This window comes from Saccoglossus kowalevskii, chromosome 6 (assembly GCF_978046115.1).
Source record: "Saccoglossus kowalevskii chromosome 6, keSacKowa6.1, whole genome shotgun sequence".
Taxonomy (NCBI): domain Eukaryota; kingdom Metazoa; phylum Hemichordata; class Enteropneusta; family Harrimaniidae; genus Saccoglossus; species Saccoglossus kowalevskii.
Genome location: NC_140646.1, coordinates 10217658 through 10236419, shown reverse-complemented (window position 1 = coordinate 10236419; position 18762 = coordinate 10217658). Strand labels below are relative to the sequence as shown.

Below are 18762 nucleotides of genomic sequence, written 5' to 3'. Positions count from 1 at the left end.
ACTTTGCAGTACTTTGCCACTACTTTGCCACTACTTTGCACTACTTTGCCACTACTTAGCACTACTTTGCCACTACTTTGCCGTACTTTGCCTCTACTTTGCCAGCACTTTGCAGTACTTTGTCACTACTTTGCCGTACTTTGCACTACTTTGCCACTACTTGGCGTACTTTGCCACTACTTAGCTGTATTTTGCCACTACTTTCCACTACTTTACTGTACTTTGCCACTACTTTGAAACTACCTTGCAGTACTTTGCCACTGCTTTCCCACTACTTTGCCGTATTTTGCCACTACTCTGCCGTACTTTGCCACTACTTTGCCACTACTTTGCAGTATTTTGCTACTAATTTGCCGTACTTTGCGACTACTTCGCTCTACTTTGCCACTATTTTTCCGTACTTTGCCACTACTTTGCAGTATTTTGCGACTACTTTGCAGTACTTTGTCATTACTTTGCCGTACTTTGCCGTATTTTGCCACTACTTTGCCGTACTTTGCGACTACTTTGCACTACTTTGCAGTATTTTGCCACCAGTTTGCAGTACTTTGTCACTACTTTGCTGTACTTTGCCATACTTTGCTGTATTTTGCCACTACTTTGCAATACTTTGCCACTACTTTGCCGTACTTTGCCACTACTTTGCCACTACTTTGCAGTAGTTTGCCGTAGTGGTACTTTGCCGTACTTTGCACTACTTTGCCACTACTTGGCGTACTTTGCCACTACTTTGCAGTACTTTGCCACTACTTTGCCACTTCTTTGCACTACTTTGCCACTACTTTGCAGTATTTTGCCACTACTTTTCCGTACTTTGCCACTACTTTGCCGTATTTTGCGACGACTTTGCAGTACTTTGTCACTACTTTGCCGTACTTTGCCACTACTTTGCCGTATTTTGCCACTACTTTGCCGTACTTTGCGACTACTTTGCAGTATTTTGCCACTAGTTTGCAGTACTTTGTCACTACTTTGCCGTACTTTGCCACTACTTTGCAATACTTTGCCACTACTTTGCCGTAGTTTGCCACTACTTTGCAGTACTTTGCCACTACTTTGCCACTACTTTGCACTATTTTGCCACTACTTTGCACCACTTTGCCACTACTTAGCACTACATTGCCACTACTTTGCCGTACTTTGTCTCTACTTTGCCAGCACTTTGCAGTACTTTGCCACTACTTTGCCGTACTTTGCACTACTTTGGCACTACTTGGCGTACTTTGCCACTACTTTGCAGTACTTTGCCTCTACCTTGCAGTACTTTGCCACTGCTTGCCCACTACTTTGCAGTACTTTGTCACTTCTTTGCACTACTTTGCCACTAATTTGCCGTACTTTGCCACTACTTTGCCGTATTTTGCCACTACTTTGCAGTACTTTGCCGTACTTTGCAGTACTTTGTCACTTCTTTGCACTACTTTGCCACTAATTTGCCGTACTTTGCCACTACTTTGCAGTATTTTCCCACTAGTTTGCAGTACTTTGTCACTACTTTGCTGTACTTTGCCGTAATTTGCTGTACTTTGCCACTACTTTGCAATACTTTGCCACTACTTTGCCGTACTTTGGCACTACTTTCCAGTGCTTTGCCACTACTTTGTAGTAGTTTGTCACTACTTTGCCGTACTTTGCCACTACTTTGCCGTACTTGCCACTACTATGCAGTATTTTGCCGTACTTTGGCACTACGTTGCCATTACTTTGCCGTATTGTGCCACTACTATGCCGTACTTTGCCACTACTTTGCCGTACTTTGTCACTACTTTGCACTACTGTTTTCGTTAAACAAGTCACGATGTGAAATTTGGACCAAATATGTCACATGCATGATGTCTTGGCCATGTTTACTGTTCGCAATTTGTATGAAAAAACTTTCGAACATAAATTACAATTTGATTACGACTAATAAAGATGCATGTTATTCATCAACAAACAGTCACGGTGAAAGGGCAAACATTAATGTTTTTCAAGTCAGCCCTTCGATGGTGTGTCACTGCATTCAAACCTCTGTAGCAATCAGGGTCAATGTACACATGACGCAGTTTAGGCTGTAAGTACGCATGTGCTGGCCGTGCTTATCGATATCGAGTCGATATCCGGATACAGAAACAGAAACAGAAAACAAACAAAAAATCGTCCAAATAAACTTTGAAAATCAGTAATCAATTGGCAGTCACAAGAGAGGTCTGCGAAACCTCACCTAAGCCCAGCAGTCATAGGATGGGGGATTGTCACATCTACTGTATACGTGAACTACACGATACGAATCTTCCGAAATGACATAGTATTGATTAGAATAAAACTTAGCACCTGCTTAGCACCTAGGTTACGTGCGGATATAGATTTTGTCTGTCCATTTCGAAGTTCATAAATAACAAAATTTTCACAGTATGAACGTCATTGAATAACTAGCATGATAGCGATATTTAACTACCTTGACCGATGACAAATAACACTGGAAATAAGTTTATTCACACGAAACAAATGAATCACCAATGTAAGATAATAACAAACATATCCAAACACAAATCTAACACACCACTGCTAAAGGTATAAATAGTGTTATATCTTCACAGAGTGTGAATACTAGTAATATCAAGCAAACAAAATGGTGGAGTTTTCAGTTATAATCAGGATTATTTACATAACATTTGAATTAGCATAATAAATAATATGCAAATTTATGTTGTAATTATCATATCTATTGTCATACTAACCAGGGACTAGGGTATGAATTCACATATACATCACATTTATGTAATAAAGACAACTGTAATGAAGTTTCAGGTTAATTTGTATTATTAAATCATGGTTATCATCATAATTATAAATTAACAAAATAAAATTATAAATTCATGTTTACAAACAAATTCATTAAATCAATAGCTTTTTTGACAGTCGATAGTTTATTTAATCAAGAACATTATGTGTCCATACGTCCAAATGATTGCGTCCTTGAATAATGCTTTAATTATTCACTGTGTTTTTATTTCGCTATTTTCGCAAATAATTAAATCTATGTGAACATGTAAAATAATAATAAAACAGATTGTTTTCTTGACAAATAAAACACAGTGACTATGCTCAAAACATCAGAATAGAGAAATTGATTTATTTCGTACAACTGCAAAGTTGTCTGCACAACATCCATAACAAGTAAATAAAAACATTGGAGCCAATGATAGTAAGTGGTCCAGCCCTTACACACGCCAACGATTGAAATTTGCTTAGTTCCTATCAAATTAAAAGATACCTCATTTGTGAGTCGTGCTTTTGATACAAACCGAAGATCACGACCAACCCGTCGTGAAACTACTGCCTGAACTGAACTGCCTTCCTTGTCTCCGTTCGGAAAAAATAAAAAAAGCTCGCTTAATTACTAATTATTAAATGACTGCATATTTTGTTTAAAAATCTCAAAGGAAAATAAACATTGAATAAAGTAAAAATCAACTGCTTCGTTTCATCTGAGAAAGATTAAACCCGTGCAAAAACGAATGTGAAACATTATTGTCTGCTCGAGGAGAAGACACTAGGAGTCGTGTGCAAATAGATTGTTACAAATATTAGATCACATGGAAGGACTTTCTGTCACGTTGTGTAGACATAATGCGTAAAATAGAACATTTACATATTTAATAAAACTGACAAACGTCCTTGCTGTTGCTGTCGAGTGTATGCCTAATCAATGGATTAGCTACTTTGAATTGAAACCGCTAAACGCGGGGAATTCAGCCTTCCGTTTCTCTGCTCGTGGCATCGCAACAGGTCAAAGTCAGTACTGGGTCGAACGAATAGCGATGACTACTACTAGTATATTAATTTTGAATGATCGTAAATATTTTTTCAACCCAATAGTAGTGAATCACTGATTATTATATATATATATATATATATATATATATATATCTTGCAATGTCTGGAACGCTACTGAAAAAGTCATCAGTTTTCCATCTATATTCAAAAAGAACAGTATCGGACCCGTACTTTTCTTTCCCCTTTCCCGTTATCTTTTATTGCCATGTTCTTTACACTTCCAAGAAAATTTCCAAAAGCTTTCACGTTAAAAAAAAATCGATCATTTTCTCAACGACAGGCCTCGCCAAAGGATTGTGCAGTCTTGTCTTGAGCATTAATGTAGAAGGCTACTCATGATTTCAAAAACCTAGAATTTATTCATTTTCCAATAAATTGTACATCCGGGCAATATAAGGATATTGACTTAAAAAAAGTTGGAGTCACCAGCTTGATTTTCCCGAAAATGATGATTTTATTTTAGTGAATAATTGCCATATTGGCAGTATTATAACATTTTTACCACAGGTTCCTATGGTAGAGATATGCAATATCTCAAATTGTAGCCTGGTGACATAGGCTGAAAAATTTATATATTGTCAATGATGGGGTACTTATTAATGCCCTCAAAATTCTGAGTTTTATAAAATGTCAAAAAATGCAATTTTTCTTTAACACTGTGAATTGTTCTAAAAATAGCATTTTTTGCAAAATAATAGAACAAGTTTCTCAAAATACATCACTGTAACACACAAAAGAATGCTATTTCATGGTGCCATGGACCAATAGCTCCATGATTTTGCATAATAAACAAAAAAACATTGTCATGCGATTTATGACCAATTTTCTCAAAAATTATGAGTAGGCTTCTACCTTAACAACTTAGCCTTGAGAATATTGGCTATTACACATAACAAGCACACGCCCTGTGTTCGCGCATGTTTCTCTGGGCGTTTGATTCATCATGAGTGGGTATAATGTTAAACGATAGAAGAGCCTGTCCTAAATCCGTATATGGTTATGTACATATATGGATAGAGTTATTGGGTCGTTATTAGCATAACAATATTCAAAAAAGTAATCCCCTCTTGAATACCTCACTAGAATATCCCTCATTGTTTTACTTGCTTTATTTTAGCGTCAATTTTTTTTACAAACATTACCATATGTTTCCTGAAAATTTATAAATAACACAAAGTACAATTAAAACAAGGTGAAACTACCATGACCCAAACATGACCTTCAGATCCACGCCACAACTGACGATCACTGTGACATAAGATTGGATTTTATGCCCCAGCTAATAATTAGATATGCTGGTTACATAAAGGAATGGAAAAGAAGTGAAGGATTAGACGGAATATAACCTATTTTTTTCCTTCACAATTATTACAAGTTATTCCTGTGGTTATTTTTGGCACAACAAGAAATAAACACGAGTTAAAAATATTATATCTGAAACATGTCTTTTAATTCCATAAACTATATGAACATAACCATTACATTCACAATATTTTGTTTAAATTGTTTGTGTCTATTATAAATGAATTTCTCATCACCAGGTTCTTTCAATTTCGTTATGGTATGATTTCCTTCCTTCCACTTTGTTGAACGGATTGAATGGACACGTGAGCGTGACTGTACGAGACAATGGTCCTTTGTGTGCAAATTTCTTCTCTGTCATATAGGCTTCTCGAGGCAGTGCGCTAAACACAAAAGAATTGTGTTATTATATTATGCAAATTATGTAACTTTATTAACATTCACTTATTCCCGGAAATGAAAATGATTACGAGGCTAAAAAAGAAATAAATGTGTTATAGTTGTGTTGTGACGCTTTAGAGTATCACCTTTTTTATGAACAGTGAAAGGTTGTTTCTTACCAATAACTTAGACGCTGAGAACTGCTGGTCCTTAGATCTACTTTGTTTTGCTCTATTGTCGCCTCCACGGGCGAACGTGGTAGAAATCCTGCATATCTCGGGCATGGACGAACACTAAACAAGAAAGACAAAATTACAAATTAACAAGTTTCTACCTTCAGTTGAAGACGGGCGTAAATATTTACATCCCAGTTATTCACAATTGTAGTGTCGGCATATTAACTCACGGGACATCTTAGGCATCATTATCAAAGATGACGAGAACTGAAGTATATGACCTATAACCAATAAGCCTGATAACATAACGATGCGCGTTTTATATATATACCCGAACACAAGTACACCAAAGTAAAAAACGGTCTTATTTACACAATTTCACGAGGTGTTCAATTCGGTTCTCAACTGGACCCTATACATAGATTATTTTCCTTCTGTCTTGCAACCCAACCCTACCTGTCATATTTGGAGAAACCTACGTCTATCACGTCATTTAGGGATTAACGCGTGTCTATATTGTCATAATTATTAAGAGACAGCACGTGTCTATTACGTAATGTGCTGTAATTTCATATACTTACTAGTAAGATGACAAATTCCCATCTTTCACCAAATTTATGATTCCATGGTTAACGTCTATGATCTTAGTCACGTGCGAGGTCCTGTGAATTAAAAGAAAAGTGTCCTAGACTCGATCTGACTCAAAGAGAACGCGCTAGTAATCTGAGTACATGAATTATGCAAATAAACAAAACAAAACAAAAAACCTATTTTCATCCATTTAAAATCAATTTCACTCACATTTTGTCAGGTTTTCTGCTTAGAATTTCTTGACCCATGGTTCCATGTCTTAACTGAATTTTGTCCCAGACAGGTGCCACTCTTTGCCACGATTCAGATGCAGGTTCATATCTCATTGGTCGATATTTGATAACGTCAGCATTACACTCTACTGTTGTTTTGGATGGTGGAATCTACAGACGAAAAGTGAGGATATTATTCGTCATGTACTGTGAAATTATTTATTATTCACTATGTTGATGTTTTGAGAATATTCAGTGTGTTTTACTTTCACGAAATTTATTTAATTTAAGGCATGCGCTTTACATAAAACCATCCCTGACAATGCTCTGCAAATTACGTCTTTGAACATTCTGGTGACTGGAATCGGGGACGTGAACAAGTTGCGGGGTCTTGGCGTGTAAAATGTTATTAGGAAATCCCTGCTGCCAAGCATGCCATGCGCGTCGGCTCAATTCACGCATGCAGTATATCGAGTTGTTGATAGTGTCATGAATTTGTTTTTGCGTATCTGTTGACCGACTTAATTAGCTGATTATTAGCGAATTGCTGTGTTATGTCTGTCATCGTTTAGGCCTATTTGAAGTTTTGGACGGAACTTAGCTCAGTGATTTGGAACAAATTGCCAGATAACCGTCGCTATTCTGACAGTTTATATTCATAGTTATTAATGTAGTGAACGATTAATCAAAAGATATGACGTATTCAGTACTTAATAGTGTGATTGGCTTTATGATTGAAGGTTACGTCTTAGAGTCTTTTTACTGCTTTGTAATTGGTTAGAGTTTTGAAAATGAATAAAGAGAGTTTGAGTTGGTCTTGGCAAGTACTCCACGATAGACGCAGTCCTGGGCAGTCGAGTCCAGTCCTGGAGAGCCTTGGGGCGAGTGTTGACGCAGTCTAAGAGAGTCTTGGGTCAGCCTTGCGATAGTCTTGGGGATTTTTCCCCAGGGCGCTGTGTCTTGGAGAGTGCAAAAAAGACCGACTAAGACGAGAGTTGAAACGTATTTCGTTGTGTGTGTCTTATTTGACTGTAAAGCTTAAGTGACTTTCCCGATCCCGCACCTCAAGGGGACGAGATATAGAGACGAGACGAGATTCCCCCCTGGCAAGTGTGGAGAACCCAGAGAGAGAAGAATTTTCCCCGTGATAATAGTATTACCATATAGACGACTTGACATGTCAAGTTGGTATATAAAATAGCAATGTTATTACGATTATTATTTTTGATTATTGTAATCAAGTGTTATTTCAGCAAATATGAGTTTACAGTTCAATGTCACATTGTGAAAAAAATACATTGAAAATCACCTTAGTTGCCTCCATGGTAACGTCCTTCATTAATAACTGTGCCGCCGTCGTCCATTCGAAATTATGACTCAATGCGCCAATAACTTCTTTCGCTGGTTTCTCAGTTAAGTTTTCAAGGCTCAAGTCGGGGTACTTGTTTGGTACTTTTGGCGGTATTTCGTTGATCAGTTCTTGTGGTGGCAGTGTGCGTACTATCGGCTTAGGATCCAGGTACCTGGGAAGAGGAAACGCATGATAGTGATACTGGGTCATTTGACATGTGAAAAACATAGACAGATTGCAGCTTAATCTGTCACGTTATTGTCATAGATCCATGGTTGCAAACACAAGGAAACGTCGGCAAGTTTCTTTAGAAGCGCAGTTGTGTTGTTGTACAATTTCATTATACGACCAGCACACGCCAATAAGGAACAGCTGCAGGTATACATAAGCTGTCCAACAAGTCGGTATAGGGAAGTAGTTGTTCTTTTACGTACCCAACACAGGCCGTTTTTGTTTCAATAATGCGACTTGTCACCGTGACGAAACCCCTTTTATCAACTATATACTGTATGTGTTTGATATAGACTTACTTTATCGTGGGCAAATTGGTGTGATTGCCTAACCCAAGTCCCGGCGAACAGCCAATTTCTTTTTCCAATAGACGATGTGGTCCGACAGGCTCTATCGGAAACTTGCGTGGTTTCAGTTTCGGTATGTTTTTCAGAGTCAGTGACAGCAACTGGTGGTGTTTTATGGGTGGCAGAAACGTTCCAGTCTTGTACTCACTACTGTAGGTGGTTTCGGCAGTTGCGGGTGACAGGTGGCTCATTTTTTAGTAACGATAAATTGTATAATTTGCTTAAAATGTTTACTTGCGTGAAGCAACTTGGTCTGACAAGTTGCCTTTGTGAAGCAGAACACGTCGAACACGGAGACAATAATAGCGCATGAATGGGAACTCGTTGACCAATCAACACGCGCGGGTGGGACGTTCTATATAACACACCAGCGCCCCGCAGTCGACGCAGAAGCAGAAACGCACGCTGGTGGTACGAACCAGGGTAAGAATATAAAACGCATGATGCATATCAGTGCGAGGACAGTAGGGAAACAACTGTTTTTTTTTTTAATAATATTGTTGGAAGGACAAACATATTTAAAACCATATACGAGTATATACAAGAATTATTGTACAGCTTACCAAACTAGGTTAAACGAAAGATATAACCTCACCGCTGATGGCGCTTTCAGAACTAGGGTTTATTTTCTAGTTGTATCCTGGGGGGGGGGGGCATCCGGGCATTTTCACCGCTTGGCAACCCTCGCGGTGAAAACAAAGGCCAAAAACATATAGCAATAGCAATATTGTGTGGTTAAATCTGTCTATAATTATTTGCCTTAGTATTAGTCAACCGAATGTAAACTTGTTTTGGTTCACTGGAAATCAGATTATTGAGAAAAATGGTAAAATGATACAAATAAAATGCCATTTTAGCAGCGGTTTCCATAGACCACAATGAAAACATATTTTCTTATTAAAAACCCTCTAAAAATAGACATTAACAAGTACCTTGTGAAACACTATATGACACCAAGCAAAACTTTGAGATATATCCTAAAATACCATAAAACATACAAAACATTCTATTTTCACTCTTTTTATCGATTAATTTTTTTTAATTTTTGTAACATGATATATCAACTATGTAAAAATAATGAAAATGACAGTAATTTTACTTTTGTGAAGTGTTCTACCTTAAGCAATTTGATGTGTAATTGTCAGAAAAATGCAGTTCATTTAATATTATCATGAATTAAAATTTTGTTATTCATTCATCAATATTCAAATCACAGAATCATGAGTTGTCTACTGCTCGTCAGTGACCATGCTTCTGTAAATAAAGGTGTGATTGCTTTCTGGGTTGTTTTCACATAAAAGTGGTTACAATTTTGTGTGGAACTGACCGCTCTATACCTACTAGACTACCTGCTTGAAGGTGGTTTGCTGCGATTAAAAAATGTGATCAAATTTCCTTGCAATGTACACTATGGTTTTATTTCGTGCTGTCACTCAAAAATCTAAGATAAACACAAAAACATCCATGAAAACAGTGATTTTTGTGTCACTTATCATTGGTTTCTATGGTAAAGTTCTCACCAAATCTCAAAATTTCATTTAGTTACAAAATTATATGTAGTTATAAGATGGATATTTACAGTTGTAATGAATTATTCTGATGATGATAACTCTTCATTTTTTATGAAATAGAACTTTAACATGGCTTGCTCTATAAATTCTGGCATTATATCCATTCACAGAAATGTATCACACTAGGAAAAATCCTACCAAGCTTTAGTGAAATATGATTAGTTCTTGAGATATCAGTAGAAAAGCCAAGATTTGAATTATGCAAAAAAGGTCATTTATAAGACCATATTTCAATCAAAAACTAATCAGGTATGTGCTTTGACGCAAGGAATCTATGTACAAATTTTCATTTAAATCAAACAAACAATTCTTGACATATCATTGGGACAGTACACACATAAAGACAGAGTACCGGTTATCCCAAAAATAATGTTCAGGAATGAATATTCTTCAACATAGGCATGTGTTGGTTGGTTGTAAACAAATGACATCACAGATTACTTGTATCTTGATAATTTTTAGAAATGAAGTAAACAGACAAAACATACCACTGGTTATATTTACTTTATTAGTATTATTTATTACATATATCACAGTAAGTTAATAGATGTGATTATTCATTGATATTGCATAGATTTATAAAATATTTTTAGGACAGAAACATGTAATAATAATTCCACAGCCATTGTTTTTTTTTTAAAGCGACAAGGTCTGGCTGGGTTGCATAATCATGTAAAAATTCATTGAAATATAGTAATTGAATCGATAATTTAAAAAAAAAAAAAATTACTTAACAAAGAAGATTGAACAATGGCGTTAGCCAGCTCAACTAATTGCATAAATATATCTGCAACATCCTTTATGAAAGTTAAATTTCATGAAATTTCAAAACATTTAGTAGCAATAAAAATGTCAGTGTGCTATTCAGAAAGTGAATCAGGTCAATCAATGTGAAAGCCTACAATAATCCAAATATGAACATATCTGGCAATTTATGTAGTAAACATTGATAACTAATAACATTGTGTTACTACATTTGTTTCTACTGTACAATATGTATGCCATTAGAAGTACATGCTTTTACATAAGTAAAATGCTCTGAAAAAAAGTCAACAAGTCACAGTGAGGTGTATATACTTTCATCGCTTGGAGATGTATGTTGAATATATTGCCTAGAGAATAATTCACTTTTCTATTTTACAAAGTAATTATGGTGGGAATGTTTAAATACTTTCTAGAAATGAAAAGCTCTTACTCCATATTGACACAAATGCACACTAATGCATTTGCTTAGGGTTAGATTCAGACCTGTGGCAACTATGATGGAAAATATGCACTTGTACACCCAACGATGATATAATGCTGTACAAGTCAGAAAGTTACCAGCGGTAGTATTTACATCTTTAGTTATTTGTAGAGTTTCCAATATTTCACATTCTTAACGCTTCTCTTCAAGCCATTTTGCTGTAAGAGACAATGGCAAGTAATTATGGTAGTGTAACAACATTCATAGTCAAGACATCACAAGCTGCATGATGTTCTTTGTTCTAATTAATTTTAGCATATCAGTGAAAGCGTATTATGAAGTAACACAAGACTGTGTAAATCAAAATGATCCATACTTAGTACAGGAATAATATCTTAAAACTGGTACTGTGAAATCTGTAAAATTGATGCAGCAGTTTCTATTACAATTGTACATTGCAACAGAGGGGATGTGTCATCATCTACACATATGAGAAATGGTGAATTTTTGGTTTTTAATTGTTCAAAAATAATGGATGTGGCTTCTAATACAGACTTTATGCCAATTTCATACAGGTATCAAATGCTAAGATGTAACAATATTCCGTGACATGTGTCAAACACTTGATAGAAATAGTCCAATAAATGAATACAACTGTAGTTATCTGTACACATTGTATAGATATGCTAATTAAATCTGATATGCACTTGTATAAAAGAAATGTAAATTGTTGTTGTTAGTATTCTACAAGCCTTGGTCGTGTTTGTGTCTTTTCCATTATGTTGTGTATGTGCTTGCTCTCACCACGAGTCCATCGCAAAATACCACAACCATGACAAAGTCCAAACAAAAATCAAAGAAAGCTTAGAAAGAACTCCCATGTGCTGAGAGTATTGGAGACACATTAAATATAATTCGAAATTACTTAGCTGAAAACTAATTATGCAAATCAGAAAATTAATATGAACAGATTTGAGTGTAAAACTAATGAGGTCTGCGCAATGTAACAGAAAATCTATGTTTCCAAGTTTAATTGAAATGTGATTAGAACCAAAAAATTATGAATTATTATGCTTATTAGGGAATTAATATGAACAGATTTTTACCCCAAACTAATTAGGTTTGTACATTGTCCTAGAGCATCTTTGTACTAAGTTTCATTAAAATGGAAATTAGTACTTTAGATATCAGTGTGAAAGCTTAAAATTGGTTAATTATGCAAATTAGGTAATTAATATGTACAGGTTTTAACCCACAATTATCCAGGTCTGTCTATTGTCCTACAGCATCCATGTACATTCATTGATATGTGATGTTTAGTACCAGAGATATCAGTGTGAAAGTTGGTTAATTATGCAAATTAGGTGATTAATATGCACAAATATTTACCAGAAACTCATTGGGTCTGCATAATTCTAGATTCATTGAAATGTGATGATTAGTACTTTAGATATCAGTAGAAAAGCTGAAAATTAATTATGCAAATTATTTATTAATATGCACAATTATTTGCCCTAAAACTAATCAGGTCTTTGCATAGTCCTAAAGGATCTATGTACCAAGTTTCATTGAAATGCAATGATTAGTACTTGAGATACCCATGGAAAAGCTGAAAATTAACTAATTATGCAAATTAGGTGATTAATATGCACAAATATTTATCAGAAACAATCAATCTCTGCATAGTCCTCGAGTATGTAAGTACCAAGTTTCATTGAAATGTAATGCTCACTACTTATATCAAATGCTGAAAATTAATTAATTATGCAAATTAGGTAATTAATATGTACTGATATTACCATAAAAACTATCAGGTCTGTGCAGTGTCATATGACATCTATGTACCAAGTTTCATTGAAATGTGATGATTAGTACTTATATCAAATGCTGAAAATTAATTAATTATGCAAATTAGGTAATTAATATGTACTGATATTACCATAAAACTATCAGGTCTGTGCAGTGTCATATGACATCTATGTACCAAGTTTCATTGAAATGTGATGATTAGTACTTGAGATATCAGTGGAAAAACCGAAAATTGACTAATCATTATGCAAATTAGGTGATTAATATGCACAAATATTTATCGGAAACAATCAATCTCTGCATAGTCTTTGAGTATGTAAGTACCAAGTTTCATTGAATTGTAATGCTCACTACTTATATCAAATGCTGAAAATTAATTAATTATGCAAATTAGGTAATTAATATGTACTGATATTACCATAAAAACTATCAGGTCTGTGCAGTGTCATATGACATCTATGTACCAAGTTTCACTGAAATGTGATGATTAGTACTTATATCAAATGCTGAAAATTAATTATGCAAATTAGGTAATTAATATGTACTGATATTACCATAAAAACTATCAGGTCTGTGCAGTGTCATATGACATCTATGTACCAAGTTTCATTGAAATGTGATGATTAGTACTTGAGATATCAGTGGAAAAACCAAAAATTGACTAATCATTATGCAAATTAGGTAATTAGTATCCACGGATTATTACCAACAACTAATCAAAACCTAGCATTAGTTCAGAGCATGTATGTACAAAGTTTCATCAAAATCCAATGAGTGGTTGTTTAGATATCAGTGGAACAATCATGGAACAGCTAAAAATCAGCTAATTATCATGCAAATTAGGTAATTAATATGCACGGATTTTTACCAAAAACTAACCAAATCTGCGCACATGTTCAGAGCATCTATGTACCAAGTTTCATCAAAATCCAATGAGTGGTTCTTTAGATATCAGTGGAACAGTCATAGAACAGCTAAAAATTAGCTAATTATCATGCAAATTAGGTAATTAACGAGCATGGATTTTTACCAAAACCTAATCAAATCTGCGCATTGGCCCAGAGCATCTATGCACCAAGTTTCATCAAAAACCGATGTATGGTTCTTGAGATAGCAGTGGAACAGTCGGACACAGATACACACATACACAGATACACACATACACACATACACACACACACACACACACACACATACAGACACACTAACTGCAAAGACTCCCATTTTGTGCTTCGCACATGGGAGTCAACTAGATTTTGACACTATTATGTGACAGCAAATTATGAAAACATGTTCTAAATGTAAAAACTGATTTACTAGTGGTAATTTGAGTGAATCCTTAAATAGTTTAATAGTTTTATTGCAGTGGTGTAAGTGAACACAATAAAATAAATATATCTTACCTGGGATATTCATTGTATTCAGTATTTCTGGTCTCTCTAGACAATCTACATTATGTTGGAATGCTTTCGATATATCCCACTGGCCAAATGACTGCCAAAAAGAAGAATCATACAGGAGTGATTTATATAAATTCACAGAGTTATATTATGTGTAATGTATAATATAGAATTAGTTGAAATACCAGTACTACAAGATTATTATGAGAATACTGCAAAGTATGCATGGAGGCAGCATGGCAATTGTATCAATCATTGCATTGCATAGCAGAGGTCAATGTCATTCTGTACTGCCTGAGTTCACACTTTGTGTATTATCATGATAACATTACCGGTATTAAAATACATATTTTTCTGTTTGTAGTATTAATTTAATGAAAGATATTAAAAGCAGGTTGATACTTGTGGTATCATGGGCTTTATTATCTATTCATTTTTAGTTCATGTATAATACTAGCCCATGACATCACTTATTCCTCAGCTCCTGAGAGCGAGGTTATTTGTAGATATGCCTTTGTGTTTCCGGAAGTACTATGGGGGATTGCATGATGGGAGTGGAAAGTCTTTTGATCGTAAAATAATTTTAGAAAAGTAAAAACTAGAGTGACTGGTGAGTGAGTGAAATGGAGGTTGGTTTTAAATATTAAATATCGTGGAATCTTGATGAAATAATGAAAGGAAACTGAAGTGGTATGAAAGGGCAGTAAATGTAGCCAGAATGCAAGGTCTGAATCCGGGGTCAAAATACGTCACACTACATTCATCAAGGCGGTTGCAAAGTGTCAACAACTATGGATGAGGTAAAAGACTTGGAAATACATTAACCATGGTCAATAATCATACACAAAAAAATACAATAACACGAAATACAGATATAAAAAAATAAAACAGATAACACTAACAACTATAAGGTAAAATTATGTTGATAAACTTTCCTAGACTGTTGGCAATGAATCTTTTATTCCCATAATATGCTCAAACATGTCTTCTTTTGGTAATTTTAAAATATTATCATTGTACAATGATAGAGTATTCCAAAAGTTGCTACGTGCCTTTACCATTTCATCCAGTTTGCAGTCAAAAAGAGCATGCATTTCATCACCAACAGACTGATCAGAACACAGTGTGCAAAATCTTTGCTCTGAGGGTATTTTTTGGTATCTTAATTTTTCAATTGGTAATATATATATATTTAGTTTATATACTGACCGTGTCAATCATAAATTGTCTTATATTGTTTACGTCATTTGTTATTGTTCTGAGTAATCAGATGAGCAATACAAGACGGAGTGTGTGAAGAGAGATGTACATTTCTGAAATGAACATATAACCGATAATAAAAAACAAGTGCTACTTGGCGCGTGACTCTGATTTCTCAGCTCCTGAGAGCGAGGTTATTTGTAGATATGTTGGGAGATTGCATGATGGGAGTGAAAAGTTTTTTGATCAGTAAAATAATTTTAGAAAAGTGAAAACTAAAGTGACTGTGAAATAAAGGTTGGTTTTAAATATTAAATATCATGACATTTGGATGTAATAATGAAAGGAAATTGAACTGGTATGAAAGGGCAGTACATGTAGCCGGAACGCAAGGTCAGAATCCGGGGTCAAAATACGTCACAATACATCCATCAAGGCGGTTGCAAAATGTCAACAACTATGGATGAGGTAAAAGACTTCGTTTGCAGTTTGCGTGAATGGCCGGGGAGAAAAATTCATGCAAATTTTGTGCTTTAGTAACATTATTTGCTTCTTCTTTTTTTTGTGCAATGGAAATTATTAAATACAAGAAATGCTGCCAATAAACATGTCATTCTAGTACACAAATAAACCCTGGGACGTTTATCTTGAGAAATTGGGAAGACGAAAATCCCCTGGGACAGTCGTTGTGAAACAATAGACATGCTTCGCCAGGGTATCAGGTCTATTTTGATTATTTGAAGATGGAAACTGCTGCTTTATGGAAGAGCAAAGTTCAATGTCATTGGCACAGTAATGACGTTTTTAGAGGGGGGGCTCACTAGAGAGTATTCGCCGGGACTCCAGACTTCTCATTTGGGTTCTGTCACCAAACTGTACGTTTTGACAACTGGTATGCACTTCTGGGACTTGTAATAATTTTCTGGAAACTGCATAGCAAATCACATATTTTCCTTCATAGTTTTATTTTCAGTTTTATTGTTCATAATTATTTACAGTAATAACATATTTTTCCGATTGTGTGCATGACAGCTTTGCCCACACACAATAAGACAGGATGATATGTACGGATATGTGTGAGTATGTTTCATGGATTAATAGGCCACTCCTTTGCTTCAATTCCAACTACATCTCTGGAAATATCACTTGCTGTTTATCATCCATATTTTGATATCTCACATTGTGTCGATTGTGTATCTGGAAATTCTAACTACTATTTCGTAGAATTTGACCAGCCTTGCTTTTACCAGTCATATAAGTCAACTCCCATATTTTCCTTCACAGTGAAGGTTAATGCAGATATATTGTAAATTACACAGAGGTAACATTACAATACATTTCCCTTCACATTCCCCTGTATTACATAACAATCTTTGAGCTGAGGCAGTTATGGTTTTTACAACCATCACCAGTTCTCTTGTATCAACTGACCATATCTTGATCTTGCTGCAGTTTAATCATGTATGTATGGGGGTCTAAAAATGAACTCTGCGTCGTGATTGTGCGACTTGCCGAATGTCGATTATTGCACTCTGCGACATAGCCCTGCGTACAGTGCTGTGTGTACGGGACGCGTTCGGTTGATAGATGTCCCCACCACAGCCCTGCGTACTTCCATAGACAAAGTCCGGGAGCGCACCGGAATTGGTGCGCAAGTTAAAAATAAGTAGTTTCCCAGCTGAAATCGGTTGAAATGACGATATAGTTATCCGTAACAACCATTACAAAATTACCCGAAACTGAAATGTCTTAGAAAAAACGACTAGTAAAGACGGAAAAAATGTAAACGTGTAGGTACCGATGAATGATCCACCAAACGCCGCCATTTTTAATTTAATTCACGCGAGAGAATGCGAGACTACGCGATGGCGAGGTCAAAAAGTTTTTCCACGTGACCAAACCACGCTAGAACGAGAAATTTCTTTCAACATGATTTTAAATTCATTTTTTATCATTCCACAATGTAAAGAATTTGTCTAAATAAAATATTCGAAACATTTGAATGTGATGTATTGAAGAAAATGGAAAAATACAAATTCTATGTAAATTTGTGAATATTAATTAATAAATAATTGAATTATAATTCATTTTTTTGTATTAATTTCCAATTGTCATACTATTTTTATTTCATACATACATACATACATACATACATACATACATACATACATATTTATTAATTAAACATTGATTCAACTTTTAAAAATGAAAGTAAAACAAATTATGAAAGTAACCAAATCCCACAGTCCTTTGATCCAGTTCTCTGCAATTATGGAAGAAACATGTGTCAACTGTAGTGGCCAATTTGTTAAAAGAAGTAAGGGTTATGCTAGGAAATCAATTGAGTTAAGGTTACCACATTCATCTAGCACAGGAATTGAGGTGTTGCACAACGATTTCAATGTGTTATCATCGCCTGGGAAGCCCAAATTTTTATGTTTCAGTTGTGCTGGGTATCTGGCCAAGATTCACAACACAAAAGAAAAATATCAGGAGAGCAGTAGCGCATTCTTAAAAGCTATACATGGGGCTAGCTATTTGTCCAAAAAAATGTCACAGCCTCTGTCACCCGTGGCAACATCATCCAAGATGATCAACGTCACTCCACCAGCTAAAAGAAGAAAAATCTACATGACTCCTATCAAGCACTTTAATGTAAGAAGAGTATCCAAGGTGAGAAATAATAAAAAAATTTCCAATTTATTATAAAATGTGAATCAAATCAAACATTATTAAATTACGTTTTTTTTTTGTATTCACAGGTCACATCTATCAAAAATGCAGCAACTAAGAAAATCGAAAGCTCAAAATATAGACAGGCATTTAGAATTTTAATACAAAATAGTGTTGCAGCCAAGAATGCTTTAATTCAAGTGGCTTCAAATTTAATCAAGAATGAGTTAATGAAATACTGCCATGGTGAAAGATTTACGAGTAAACAAGTTACCTTGGAAAACTTGGAGAATTTTCGATGGGATGATGTGTTTCATGAAACAAAACAAGAACTGCCAACTACCTATACTTGCCTGTTATCAATGGTAACCAAAAGGATTGCCAAAGTGTATGTATTCAAATGTTGCTGCATACTGAATCATTAGATTATTGCTTATTGTAATTTATGTAAATGCATGTGCTAATAATGGTGCAAATACATTTACCATTGTCATTGTCAATCATCATGCTTAA

General features: G+C 35.1%; 1 protein-coding gene across 1 annotated transcript; it reads right to left on the bottom strand.

The window, feature by feature from the left end:
* Positions 1 to 5247: 5247 nt before the first annotated feature.
* Positions 5248 to 8707, bottom strand: LOC100366934 (uncharacterized). The gene is made up of 6 exons (XM_002739435.4): positions 8363 to 8707; positions 7791 to 8004; positions 6480 to 6652; positions 6260 to 6340; positions 5682 to 5795; positions 5248 to 5504 (listed from the first exon to the last, which is right to left on the bottom strand). The coding sequence occupies exons 1-6, from the start codon at positions 8599 to 8601 to the stop codon at positions 5354 to 5356; spliced, it is 972 nt and encodes a 323-aa protein (XP_002739481.1). The 5' UTR covers positions 8602 to 8707; the 3' UTR covers positions 5248 to 5353.
* Positions 8708 to 18762: the final 10055 nt, after the last annotated feature.